The 14,378-nt window shown below is 52.7% G+C and overlaps 1 protein-coding gene across 5 annotated transcripts in view; it reads right to left on the reverse strand.

Moving 5' to 3' along the window:
- Positions 1 to 2,508: 2,508 nt before the first annotated feature.
- The window catches only part of TBC1D16 (TBC1 domain family member 16), a 30,404-nt gene continuing 18,534 nt past the window's right edge, over positions 2,509 to 14,378 (reverse strand). For 4 of the 5 annotated variants that reach the window (XM_014259416.2, XM_088065530.1, XM_005530664.3 and 1 more), the window contains 9 exons: positions 10,825 to 11,022; positions 8,717 to 8,864; positions 7,552 to 7,719; positions 6,603 to 6,751; positions 5,750 to 5,884; positions 4,927 to 5,113; positions 4,366 to 4,545; positions 3,717 to 3,863; positions 2,509 to 3,285 (listed from right to left, as the gene is read on the reverse strand). In XM_014259416.2, the coding sequence (XP_014114891.2) occupies positions 3,040 to 3,285; positions 3,717 to 3,863; positions 4,366 to 4,545; positions 4,927 to 5,113; positions 5,750 to 5,884; positions 6,603 to 6,751; positions 7,552 to 7,719; positions 8,717 to 8,864; positions 10,825 to 11,022 (1,558 nt within the window). In that variant the 3' untranslated portion in view covers positions 2,509 to 3,039. The remainder of the gene's footprint in view (positions 3,286 to 3,716; positions 3,864 to 4,365; positions 4,546 to 4,926; positions 5,114 to 5,749; positions 5,885 to 6,602; positions 6,752 to 7,551; positions 7,720 to 8,716; positions 8,865 to 10,824; positions 11,023 to 14,378) is intronic. The other variant, XM_014259415.2, reaches the window with a different exon arrangement.

Here is a 14,378-nt window from a genome sequence, read left to right on the forward strand (position 1 = left end):
CTGCAGGGGAATCCCAAGGTTGCTCCCAGTGCTATCCCAGCGCTATCAGCTGGCTGTGGATGTCCAGTGGGAGTTCAATAATGGCATCACAAGTCGATGGACAGGCTGACACTGGAATTGGGTCACTGGGATGTGAGCGCTGCTGGGGACCAGCTCCATCCCTTTGTGTCCCTGACTGTCCCAAAGTGGGGTCAGTGGGTGCCAGGGCCATGGGGAGCCCCAGTGGGGAGCACTGGCACAGCCACCTCAAGTCTCCTGCAGGCAGAGGGAGGCTCAGGGCACACCGGGCATGGCAGAGTGGCCAAGGGTGGCAACTGGTTCCAGGGATGCACACCCAGAGCTGAGCCCTGCTTCCAACAGAACCCAGCTTCTTCCACATGCTGGAAAGCTGCAGTGCAGAGTCTTTAACTAAATGAATCCTGAGTGATTTCCACATTGCTGAATGACATTTTAATAGTGGAAAAATAACACTCCAAATTATCTACTTCATCTCTTCCTATTGTCTTTTACTGGCTGGGAACGAGTGCTGCAGCAAAACCAGCTCTGGCTCTTCTGGGAGGGGTTTGCTGGTGCCTCCCAGGCCTGGGCAGGCAGTGGGGAGGTGAGGAGGGGCTGTTCCCCTGTGCCCAGCACCCCGAGAGCCCAGCAGGGGCTGCCCACACCCCGCAGCGCTCACGGCCATGCCTGTCCCACACGGGGCTGGCAGGTTGCAGAAGGCAGTGTCCTGCTGTCCCCCTGGGGAGCTGGCACCTGTCCCCATGCCACCAAGTCGCTCTGCAGGAAGATGCTTCTGGAATTCTCTGCTGTGTGCTTTTTCCAGCCTGAATTCAGCCACTGATGGAGCCACTGAGGGATGCCACAGGTCCCCAGGACAGAGCCTGGGGACAGCCATGCAGCCCCAGCACGTCTCTGAGTGCCTGCAAAAGGGTGGCTCAAGCTGGAGGACGGTGTCTGCTGTCCCCAGCCTGCACAGCAATGGACACACAAAAGCCTCACACAAACTTTTATTATCACTGAAACATCATAGATCTCCAGCAAGTCCCTGCCCCAGAGCAAAGCAGCCGCAGCCCTTACCCGAGGAGTCCCCTGCCAAAGCCCAGCTCACACCTGCAGCCTCGGGCCCTTCCGGAGCTGCGCCATTCTGAGCCCTTTCCCCACTGCTCTCATCCAGGGAAGTTCTCATCCTCTGGACTAAAGGCACACAAATGGGGAGCTGAACTGTCCTGCCACTCAACAGCCAGCCCTTGGCATGTTGCCTTCCCTGGGTCAAGGCTTCTTCCATTCAGGAACGCCGCGTGCTCGTGGCTGGTGCCGGTTCACACGGAGCATCCGAGCTCCAGCCTCACTTCCCAGCAGGAACGGGGCTCCAGGACGGGCTGTGGGTAAGGCTTTGCAGAAGGATCTTGAGAGAAATGTGTTTGTCAGGTGCAGGAAGCCACCCAGCTCTGCCTGAGGGCACGGTGGTTCCACATGTGCTGCTGAGGGCACAAACGTTCCTGGCTGGGAAGGGAGCCTGCCCAGGACAGCGGTGTGGGAAGCAGCGAGGAGGGAGTGAGAGGGAGCAGGACAGCCAGGGAAGGCTGCACAGGGATGCAGGGAAGCACAGCCTGCTGCCACCTTGGCTCCTTTTCCAGCCCCACAAGGGAACTGCTCCCCTGGCTGTGCCTGGCACAAACGCTGGCTCAGGACACGCCCTTGGAGGCTACGGAATTTGGTAAGAACCTTTGGCAACAGAGCTCAAGGCCCCAGCTCCACTTGTGGCTGGCAGAATTTGTAGCAGACATGGGGAGAAACACTGTCCTTTCAAAAACACCCTGAGGGAAAGCTTTATCAGGCAGAGCTCAGCAAAAACGGCTGCAACAAGGCAAGTTTCATTTTTACTTTGGGATGTGGAACAGGGAGCACCTCTGGCACTGAGGAGCCTGAAACCCACACAGAGTGTATGTGCCACAGGCTGTGCAAGTGACAGGCAAGGACAGTAAATATTCAGTAACTGAGGAGAGCCAAAGGAAACACAATGGGAAACATACTGGAAACAACAGACTAAAGTATTCAAGTCTGCAGTTGTCAGCATAAAGAAACAGCTTTGCTGTAATGTCAGAAAATCACAGAATGGTTTCGGTTGAAAGGGACCTTAAAGCTCATCCCATTCCACCTCTGCCATGGGCAGGGACACCTTCCCCTGTCCCAGGCTGCTCAAAGCCCTGTCCAACCTGCCCTTGGACACTTCCAGGGACCCAGGGGCAGCCACAGCTTCTCTGGGCACCCTGTGCCAGACCCTCCCAGGGAAAAATTCCTTCCCAGTATCTCATGAAGAAGGAAACTTTGGGCAGTGTCTGTGAAATACCCTGACTCAGAGCAGCAGTGCTCTGAGACCTGGGGCGGTCAATTTCCTACAAAAATGGGAAAAAATCATGCCAGCCAGTGTATCCTATAAAACCAGAAAAGGCCAGAGACTCCGAGGTCTCCAGTCCTTCCTTGCTGACAAAGCAGACACCTTCCCTGCAATCCCAACGGTCTGCAGTTTTATTTTTGGCAGATTATAATTAAAATGGCTTTTATGGCTTTGAAAAGGAGCCACGAAGCTGCACGTTTTGGTTGAAGCAGAGAGCGTGTGGTGTGCTCTGGTGAGGGGACGGTGGCCTTGGCTCTGCTCCTGCCACCTGCCACCAGCACCTCGGGGTGGCCTTGGCTCCCCCAAGGGCTCTCGTTTCTCACCAGCAAGTAACAAAGTTCTGCTTGCTAACCAGTCCAGTCCCAGAGGCAGAATAAAAAGTCCTTGTTAAAACCTAGAAAAGCTTGTTTCTAACAAAATCAAATCCAAACACAGTTCCTGGGTCATCGATGCCTTTCTCTCAGGTTCCATCACCCATGCAATGGAACTTCCCCTATAGAGCAATTTAACTCCTCTTCCATTCCACACCTTTCAGTCTTCTCAGCAGTCCTGACAAGCTATTCCTCCATTCTTTTCTTCAGCAGTTTTTCCTATGCACATCCTTCCTGCCCTTCCCTTCCGCCGTCGCACCCTGTTCCTCCCAGCTATTTTCGGAAGGCAAAGACATCCCGTGTTTTCAGGCCTTTCTTGCCTTCACTTCCTGGTTTAGGAGAAGACACTTCCACCAGCCCCCCGTACGGGCAGCTCTCGGACTCCAGGTGGTGGCCAGAGCACTCCACAGCGGGGATGAAGCCACTGTCCCACATGCCTGTCCCACACAGCTTGCAGAGGTCGTGCAGGCTGCAGGGGATGCGGGGCAGCAGGTGGAACTGATAGAGCAGACTCCTGGCCTAGAGGGACAGAGAGGGAAAAGTCACCCCTCACCAGGGCACCTCCCACCCAATCCTCCTGTTTGGCTGCCTGGGCTTCAGCAAAGGCGTGTCCTGCCAAACACCTGAGGGTTACCTGAGGCACCGGGGACAGGTCACAGGGGCTGCCACACTCCACAGCTCATCCCATGGCCCCAGTCACTGCACCGTGGCACCAACAGCTCTGCCTCCACTTCCCTGAGCAGGTTATCCAAACAAGGGCTATCCCAACCACACTGTCACCTCCCAAGCACTCAACAACTTCCTCCTCCTGCTGCAAACCTTCAGGCAAACAGCAGCATCCCTCCCAGGCAGCCACAGGGACACAGGAGATGCAAAGCTGAAGCAGCAGTCCCTGGTTTTCTGAATACTCTGACTGATCTCTTGTCCCACGTGGGCACCTGGGCATTTACCTTCCTGAGTACGAGCTCCCCGTTCATGTGCATGGCCAGGTTGCCGAAATGCAGCAGCATCTGGTCAGTGGCCAGCTGCTGCTCGATGACGTCGTCCCCATAAATCACCACGATGGCCACGCAGATGAAGAGGTGGAAATAGTCTGTCTGCAATGGGAACACAGGGGCTGCTGTACAGCAGGTGGAGGCAGAGCTCTGGCTTCACCTCCCACCCTCCACAAGCGGGTCCTTGCTGAGAGATTTTGCTCCCTTCAGTTCTGCCCAGTGGTGAGAACGTGAGTTACCGGTGACTTCTGAACCACAGCCGAGCCAAAGCCTCTTTCCTTCACAGCACAGCAGCAAGCTCTGCACCAGTGTTTGCACCACAGAGCAGATTTTTGGGAAGACATTTCCCAGCTGTGTGAGAGAAGCCTGAACTTCAGAAGTGAGTGCTCAGCATTTTCTGAAACACCTCCTTGTGAAGCCCAGACATCCCCAAGGAGGAGAGGCAAGCAGGGCTCCATCCTCCTGCTACGTAGATAAACCTCTGCCATAGTCACAGACCCGACTTATTTTGGCTACTTTGCTGCTGAGAGCCCTTCTGGAAATCCTCAGTGCTGAGGGGTGAGGACTCAGGCAGGATGTGCCATGGCTGTGGCAGCTGCCTCACCTGGTAGTGAGCCCAGCACGCCTCCCACATGCGCAGCGCCTCGGCCTCAGGGAACTCCCGCTTGAAGCAGAGCAGGATCCAGCGGTGGCAGAAGAGCATCTGCAGCCCATCCTCTCCCAGGGCACTCAGGTGCTGGTGGAAGCGGGGGTGCATCAGCCGCAGCAGCTCGCGCAGGTACAGCTGGAAAAGAGGCCCTGGGCTGAGGCCCTGCCTCGGGCACCCCTCAGCACCCCGTGGAGCAGAGCTGGAGAGCTGCAGAGCTCTTCTTTCTCAGCTGCCACTTCACAGGGATGGATATAACTGACTCTGGAGTGCCTCAGTCACCCAGGATCAATTCTACCCACCAGGTATTTCCATAGAGTCAAAGAATCCTAGAATATCCTGAGTTGGAACTGACCCACAAGGAACATCAAAGTCCAGCTCCTGGCCCCACACATGACATCCCCAAGGATCACCCCGAGGCTTTGGAGTGTGGTTTGGCAGGCTGGACCCCCCCAGCCCAGGAACTGGGGAGAGGAGAAGCCACTACAGGGCTGGAGGGAGCCCAGCACTCAGCCTCACCAGCTGCTTCTCCATGTCCTCATCCCGGGGGGAGCTGATGAAGATCGTGTTCTGCATCAATCCAACAAAGCACCAGAAAGTATCTGACTCATCCAGGACCTCTGCCAGGAGTGGGGCAACCAGGTCGGACATGCCCTGGGAGTATCCAATGGTTGGGTTAAATACTGCATAGTTCAGCAAGATCCTCCTGGAGCAGAGACAGAAATGGAGAGGGGACAGGTGAGGGCAGGTGACAGCATCATCTCAGGGACAAAGACACAGGGCCTCATGTGAGGTGCCATAACACAGACAGGGAAACCCTGCTGCAAACACCAGACCTGTGGCACAAACTTCAGGAAAAGGTTTGGCATTCACAGACAGCGAAACATAAACAGAAAATGAGAATTTAAAAAGATTAAGAGGACAGAAATGGGAGAGATGATGCCCAAGACATGTACAAAGCTCCAAGCCATGCTGTTGGATGAAACCCAGCTCTGGAGATCACAGCTTTACAAGTCACACTCTCACGGAATAGACTCTATTCTTGTCCTTTACCCCATCAGGAGAACCACAGACCCAAGCACATGTCCCCAGCCCTACCACAGCACCTTTGCTGTGCTGTGTGTGCAGGGAAGCTCAGGGATGGCAGCAGGGTTACAGGATTGAGAAGGGAGCTACAGCAGCAGTGGGAGCACTGGGGAAGGCTCTGCTGTTGCATCCCATGGTTCCAGATGCACAGTGGGTGCTGTGCAGCATTCCCAGGCAGCCTGGGCTGGGGGCTGACCAACTTGTCTCTACACTGAGCAGGATGTGGCTTTTAGGACACTGGAATCAGACACTTCACCTCATGGTCTCCACATTTGGGTTGTCCTCCCCTCGGAAGAACTGGTTGCTGCGGTCGGTCCTCACGACATCCTTGTCCACCGTGAACTGCACCTGGCGCCAGAAATCCTTCTGCTCATCTGGAGCCATGGACAGCCTGGAAACCACACAGCAACAGCACAGGGTTGCCAAGAGAGGAATGCGAGTGCCACAATGAACAAAAAGCCTCATTTCAGTCTTAGTTTGCAGAGAAAACTATTCCTGTACCGAGTTTCCTCGGCACCTGAAAAACAGACGGGCAGGTCTGCGCAGTACAGAGGATTGTCCGTCCCAAGGGATTACTGGAAGGAGCCTCCTGGATTATAAATGGGATGACACGATGTGTTTGCTGCAACAAACACTTCAGAAGCATCAGACTGTGTTCTTCACTGCTCCTTGGAACTCAGCACACCAGAACTCACCACTGGTTTCATTGATTCCTGGTTATTAACAGTACTGTGCCCCTCCAGCTTCAATGTACTCACCTCCATTTAACAAACAATTCTTGCACAAACAACCTTCTGGAATTACATAACCCTTTCCATCCCTTATTGTCATGTACATTTTATTTATTAAGAAATATAAATTCCCAATTTCACCTTCACTGTTCTAACCCAAGACTTGCCTGTGAGGTTTCCCTGCATGGTACTGATGAGGCTGTTTCCAGAGCCCAGGTAAGGAAATGTCTGAGCTCTGTGGCACTGGCAGTGCCCAACACACCTCCTTCCCCATCCCTCCCATTCCTCTACTCCAGCCTTTCCTGACGCAAAAGGTGCAGAGACTGTGATGTCCAGCCCAAGGAAAATGAGCAGGGGAGGATGATGACGCTCTGTTACCTTTTCTCCTGGATCTCAAAGTACTCTTTCCTCTTCTGCAGCCTCAGTGCCTCCCTCTCTTCAGAGGTGGACTCGTAGCTGTAGTAGTGCAGCAGAAAGGGCCACACCTCCCCACGGATGGAAATATCAATCCCACCAAAGAAAATGGCCTGGAAAAAGGAGCAAAAGTTATGGCTGGTGTAGTTTTAGCATTCCCAAAAACAGCAACAAGCAACTGCCCGCTGCTGTGCTTTGGTGCCTCTGCAGCTCTTTCCTGACAAGTGACGCCTTGATTCAAGCTCCTGCAATTTGCACATGTTTAGAGGGAAAGTGCTGGCCCTCTATTCCCAGACCAGACACAAATCAGGCTCATTTCAATGTCAATAACCACCCCCGGAGAGGCTCTATGATTAACGTGTCGTTCTCATGTCACGGCTTAATCCCAAATCCTGGAGACTGCACTGCACTGCAAACTTCTCTCTCAGGGCCCAGTGCTCCCCTCAGCCCTGGTATTTCACACAGCAATCTCAGCTCATACAATCTCAGCTGTTTCAACCATCTCAGTCCTTTCAGCAACCTCCAGAGTTCTCTGTGACTCGGTCACACATTCTGCACACACAGCAGGCACTGGGCACTTTGGTTTATGGATTCCAAACCGCAGCAGAAGTGGGACAGCTCCTCGGTCAGAGGAATGCTCCACCACCACAGAATCACAGAATTGGTGGGGTTGGAAGGGACCTCTGGAGATATCCAGTCCAACCTCCCTCGCCCAGGCAGGGTCACCTAGAGCAGGTGATACAGGAACACGTCCAGGTGGGGATCCAGCCCCACAGCGCGATCTGCAGCCAAGGCTTCACTCACCCGTCTCCATCCTCCCAAAAGCCCTTGTCCCTGACAGGAACACAAACTCCTGCAGTTCCCCCAGGGGACTGGCCCTCATCATGGGAGAGAACAGAGGGGAGCCCCTCACCTTCCTTAGCTTGTACTCCTCCTCCACCTGGCCGGCCTCGTTGAGGTGGTGCAGCCAGGTGGACACGTCCAGGCGCCGGTACGAGTTCTCCTCGGGGTGGGTCTCCGAGGAGGGCAGCTTGGGGCGGCGGATGGAGAACTGCATGCAGGTTTTCTCATCTGCAAGCTGCTGAACGGGGCAGAACAAACCACAACTGCAGCAGGAGCCAGGGAAAGCAGCACAGCGTGAAACCCAGAGCAGGGAAACCTCTGCGTGGTTCATGTAGGATTAAGCACTGAGGAGTTGCACTTGGGGAGGTTTTGTTTGGTTTTTTTTTTATATTCCAACCATTACAATAACAAGAGTGATTAGAATAATTAAAATCCACCACAAAACAGATTCATCTTTTAAAAAAAATTAGTTTCAATTCCTCCTCCAATCTTATCCCTGACCTGGAACTGAATTAATGCTGCTTACAGCAAAACTTGCCCCTGCCAGGAATGCCTGCAATAAATTACATATGATTGGCCATATACAAAGGGATTGCTGTTAGGAGAGAGGGGAACTGCACTGCCAGGCTCTCTGAGGGCACTCAGGATCCCAGTGCAAGGCTGCAGCTGACATTTAATTTAAAAATCAAAGGTTGTTCAATGCAAAAAGTGAGCCCATGCGACCGTAATAAGAAAAGCAGCGGGGGGCTCTGTGGGAAGGATGGAAATTTAAAAATCACTGTTTCTAATAAGCACATACAATATCTTAAACAGATAATTAAAGAGCTCTTATCACATTTGTATGTAGATTGAACAAAATACGGCAAGATGCCTTGTCAAAACATCCTCCAAACGGAATGTTATGCGTCACAAGATGGATGAAAGGCTCTGACACAATTTCCTATCTCTGCAGATTTCCAGACACCTTCTGTGCCTAAAGGACAGTGCCCACCTGTCAGGTCTAGCAAAACCACTACCTAAGTAAGTCTTCTGGATGATCTTCCCCCATATTCCACAGGTAGAACAGGAATGGATGGAGACAGACAAGTCCAAGAGAGACCTTGAGTCCAGCTTGCGTTTCCATCCTGCACGTGGCAGCTTCCTGCCTGACCTGGTGACATGAACTCAAAGCCTCCTTTCTCCAACACACCACCCTGAGTGTGAAACACCTGGCCCCAAGAGCCTGGCTCAGGTACCTGGTCCTTGAGGTGGGTCTCTGTGCAGTACTTCCATTGCTGAAACACCTCGGACAGTTTATCCAGGCCACCGTGGTGGAAATGGAAGATCTTGTACTGGCTCTCCCTGCTGGCCACCACCAGCTGCCCACAGGTACACGCCTCATCACTGTGGGAACAATGGAGAACAAGCTGTGGAGGCCACCCAGCACAACGAGGGACCAGCAGGGACACAGAGCCTTGGGACAGACAGTGCAAAGCAAGTCACAAAGTGCAACACCAAGCTGCCCCTTAAAACAGGGCACAGAGGCAGCTTAACACCTCTGGGACTCACTGATCCTTACGGGTCACTTCCAGTTGAGACATTTTATGGTTGTATGACATGGTCATAGTGACAATTTTCTCCACTTGTGCCTGGTAACAGCACTATTTTTACCCTTCCTTCACACGAAGGAATTAAAATTTGTCTTCCCTGGAGAAAAAAAAAACCCACAGGAAGTCTGCCCCAGAAACATGAAGGCAGTACACAAAGTCAGCTCCTAGGGATGCGCAGACTTGCTCACTCACAGCTTTGTCCAAAAAAACAGGGAGGGAAAGCAAAAAGAGAGAGTAAAAATGTTTTTGCAATAATTTGAAAGATAACTGTAAGAGGCTGAGAGCAGCAAGACTCTAGAGGAGCCTGGCGAGGGGCAGGCAAAGGAAAAGGTACCAGAGATAAAGATGTTTTTCATATCCCCAGGTTATTTGAAGCATTTATGGTATGACAGCTAAGAGCAACCTTTACTAAAAATAAAATCCTTTCGGTTCTGTAACTGTAATTCAGAGGCTCTCCTTGGGAAGGCTGACACTCACTTTCCTGGAGACAATTGTTCTGGAAAGGCTTCCAGGTAGGATTGCAGAAATCACCTCCACCCAGAGCCCTGACATGGAGCATGCACAGCTGTCACACACAGCTCACACACAGCTCACACACAGCTCACACACAGCTCACACATTATTCACAGGTCACACACACTTCACAGCTCACACACAGCTCACACACAGCTCACTCACAGCTCACTCACACTTCACACACACTTCACAGCTCACACACAGCTCACACACAGCTCACACACAGCTCACTCACAGCTCACTCACACTTCACACACACTTCACAGCTCACACACAGCTCACACACAGCTCACTCACAGCTCACTCACAGCTCACACACAGCTCACACACAGCTCACACACAGCTCACACACAGCTCACTCACAGCTCACAGCTCACACACAGCTCACACACAGCTCACTCACAGCTCACACACAGCTCACACACAGCTCACTCACAGCTCACACACAGCTCACACACAGCTCACTCACAGCTCACACACAGCTCACACACAGCTCACACACAGCTCACTCACAGCTCACACACAGCTCACACACAGCTCACACACAGCTCACACACAGCTCACTCACAGCTCACAGCTCACACACAGCTCACTCACAGCTCACACACAGCTCACACACAGCTCACTCACAGCTCACTCACAGCTCACACACAGCTCACACACAGCTCACTCACAGCTCACACACAGCTCACACACAGCTCACTCACACTTCACACACACTTCACAGCTCACACACAGCTCACTCACAGCTCACACACAGCTCACACACAGCTCACTCACAGCTCACACACAGCTCACACACAGCTCACTCACAGCTCACTCACAGCTCACAGCTCACACACAGCTCACTCACAGCTCACAGCTCACACACAGCTCACTCACAGCTCACACACAGCTCACACACACTTCACAGCTCACACACAGCTCACACACAGCTCACACACAGCTCACACACAGCTCACTCACAGCTCACACACAGCTCACACACACTTCACAGCTCACACACAGCTCACTCACAGCTCACACACAGCTCACACACACTTCACAGCTCACACACAGCTCACTCACAGCTCACACACAGCTCACACACAGCTCACACACACTTCACAGCTCACACACAGCTCACACACAGCTCACACACAGCTCACACACAGCTCACTCACAGCTCACACACAGCTCACTCACACTTCACACACAATTCACAGCTCACTCACAGCTGACACACAAGGATCCAGTACCTGAAGAAAAGGCGAAGGGATCTCATTTGTCCCAAGTCTACTCTGAAGACACCACACACCTGCTCGAGGGCAAATACCTTCTGCTGTTCATCCCATCTGGTGCTCTGCGTTTGCCCATTGTTCTCCTGGAACTGGGCACTGGTGTCGAGGCTGGAGGCAGAGCTGGTGGAGCACGTCATGCGATTGTCACACGTGTCCCTGTGGACAGAGCGTGGGGATAAAAACCCCATCAGCCACGGGAGGCTGTGGGTGCACACAACCACAGATGCTCCATGTTAAAAACCTTTAGTCAGAGTTCTGAAATGGGCATTCATTCACCAACTAGATTATTTTTATTGAAATTAATTCTCTACCATCCCCAAAAGCATCCTGGTTTTGGCCTTTTCCTAACATTCTTGCATGCAGAAATGGGGAGAGCCAAACCCACTCCTCAAAACACCAACTTCTGAGGAGGCAAAATGAAGAAGCTCAAGCAATGCCCACAGTGTCCAGATCCAGCTCCACACCAGGACAGGGACAGGAGGAATGAGCACATTCCAACAGCACCATGGACCTGGGATCTCATCTGGGAAATTCCCTCTTTGACCAACAAGATCCAAAGATGTTTCTCCTGAACTTTAGTTTCTCATTACACCTCTGCATGTGGACCTACCAAGCCTGGATTCACGTCTATAAACTCCAGACAAATGGTTTCCATCTGCAATCTTGAAACTTGGGAGAGTTAAGGATTGGGAAACCACACCTAAGCTCTTCAACCCACTGCAAATCAGAGAAAGTGAACCCAACCCTTTCCCAATCCACCCCAGATCTCCAGCTTTAAATGCAAACTGAGTTCAGACTCAAAAAGCCCCCATGTCCCCACCAGCCCCCATCCCAAAAGAGAAAATATCAGTGCTTTGGGAATTAAGTGAATGTGAAACTGTGACCCCTTGGCTCGTAAAAAGGCCAATGCACGTGAACAATCTCGGCGCGGGCTCTGAATGGGCTCTGCTGTGAAATCGGGGTTTGCCAGACAAGGCCCGGAGCAGGTACAAAGCAGCCCCCTGCAAGGCCACTTTATGTGGTGTTTTCTAATCCTCTTATCCAACAATGTGGGCACTGAACGCTGGAAATCACACACTCAGCATGCACTTCACATCCGTGTGCCTCCCGCGCCCGGCTCCAGGGCCTCTTCCAGAGGGAGCAGCCTCATGGGCAGCGCATTCCGAGGGACAGCGCTTGAGCAGCCTCATGGGCAGCACATTCCCAGCCTCATGGGCAGCACATTCCCAGCCTCATGGGCAGCACATTCCCAGCCTCATGGGCACTGCATTCCCAGCCTCATGGGCACTGCATTCCCAGCCTCATGGGCACTGCATTCCCAGCCTCATGGGCAGCACATTCCCAGCCTCATGGGCACTGCATTCCCAGCCTCATGGGCAGCACATTCCCAGCCTCATGGGCACTGCATTCCCAGCCTCATGGGCACTGCATTCCCAGCCTCATGGGCACTGCATTCCCAGCCTCATGGGCAGCACATTCCCAGCCTCATGGGCAGCACATTCCCAGCCTCATGGGCAGCACATTCCCAGCCTCATGGGCACTGCATTCCCAGCCTCATGGGCACTGCATTCCGAGGGACAGTGCTTGGGACACACCGGTGACGCGGGCACATTTCCCACCAAGCCCAGTTCCAGTGCACGACCCACACCCCCCAGCCCCTTGCTGCTCCCGTGGCTCTGCCTGGGTGAGACCAGGGCTGGTTGACTCCAGATAAAGGAGCAGCTTCGTGGCTCTCTGGGAAGTTCTGCTGCTCCAGTTTTTGGAAAGAAAGCAGCAAAGCAGAACTCACATTCAGGCATTTGGAGCATGAGGACTCAGAAGGGATCCCAGAAGGGATCACACCAGCAGGGATCACACCACACATCCAAACTCACTCCAGGTTAGACACCAGGATACCTCTGACCACAGGCACAGCTGTACACCATCCCCTGCCTCGAGAATTTTTCCATGAAGATTTGCCACTTTCTGGTAAAGTGGCAAAATGTAACACTTCCTAAAAGTATCTAACATTAACACAAATGCAACAAGAGTCCTGGTACAAGACACTTGGGCTGGACTGCCTGCTAGGAGCAGCTGGTATTTATGGAGCAACACTTCGTAACAGCCACAGCTGGTTACACAGGATTTTCCTGGAAGAGATGATTCAAACTAACTCAAAGACTAAGCAGAGGCAACCCATTTTCTAAACCTCTTAAAAAGACGAGCTGGTCAGTATGGCAAAGGGCTGGAGGATGGGCTGGTGTGAGGACCATGCAGGTCCTGGTCACAGAGGTCCACATGCCAGTTCCTCAAGAACATCATCTGCAATGACCAGCAGAAATGTCCAGAGAACTGCCAAGAAATGAGTTCCCAGTAGAGCTGGGCAGGGTGGCTTTGATGCTGGGCATTCTGTAGCTGCTCAGCGGAGCACGGCATCTCCAGCTGCAGCTCCCCGTGCTCCAAACCCCAAATCTGCCCCGGATGCAGCAGCAGCCAGCTGGGACCTGCGGGCAGCAGAGCCCGGGCACAGTCCTGGCACGGGGGGAACCTCCGGAAATGCTTCTCCAAGACAAATGTTTACAGTTCCCACCCAGCCACCGGTGACAAGCTCGCACACGCATCCCACAGGCACAGAAGCATCTTGTGTCAGTGGCTTCACCCCTTCCAGGCAGCAGGAAGCACCAAGGGTAAGCGAGTGCCTCGGCCTGTGCAGCCCCGGGGAAATTCCCATGTTCTCATTGATGCAGAGGGTGAAATCCGAAAGAGACACCTGTGCCCTCCCTGCCCTTCACAGGGGTCAATGGACACAAACATTCACACTCAGGACAGATCAGAGACAGAACCATCTCATGCTGGTGCTCACTGAGTCACCGGGGAAATTTGGAAAAAACCCACACTGTGTCTAAAATTACATTTTCCTGTACATATTGATTGAAAATAAAATTGAAAATACTCTAATCTCTAGATTACTTTTAAATAAAACTTAAATATTGAGATCATTCTATAGGTCAGCAACAATGAGCAGTATGATCTCTGCTAATTTTGTGGGGTTTGGGGAGTCTTCTAACCAGGCACTCAAGACAGACAAATGCAGGGGAAGTTTATTGTTTGTCAGACTATTCTATCTGCTGGATGAGGAATTTATCCCAGAGCACCCCGTAAAAGCAGGAGTTGAAGCATTGCAACACAAATAGCCAGAGGAACATTCCAGAGAGACTTTGGGTTGTGGGATCCAGGAAAAACAGAGCACCAGCTAGTACACAGCACTGGTCAGCAAAACAACAAGTGCAGTAGGCCACAGGAATAAAAGGGACAGGGAAAAAAACCCAAGGATTAGAAAACCTGGGTCAGGAAACTCCAGGCCGTGCTCATGTGTTCAGTTCCAGAAAGTCATGGAGCGTGTCCAGGGAAGGGAACAGAGCTGAGGAAGGGGCTGGAGCACCAGGAGTGGCTGAGGGAGCTGGGAAAGGCTCAGTCTGGAGAAAAGGAGGCTCAGGGGGGACCTTCTCATTCCCTGACAGAAGAGCGGAGCC

The sequence above is a fragment of the Pseudopodoces humilis genome, chromosome 21, assembly GCF_049639895.1.
Source record: "Pseudopodoces humilis isolate 2021_Gansu_Grassland_sample_001 chromosome 21, ASM4963989v1, whole genome shotgun sequence".
NCBI lineage: Eukaryota > Metazoa > Chordata > Aves > Passeriformes > Paridae > Pseudopodoces > Pseudopodoces humilis.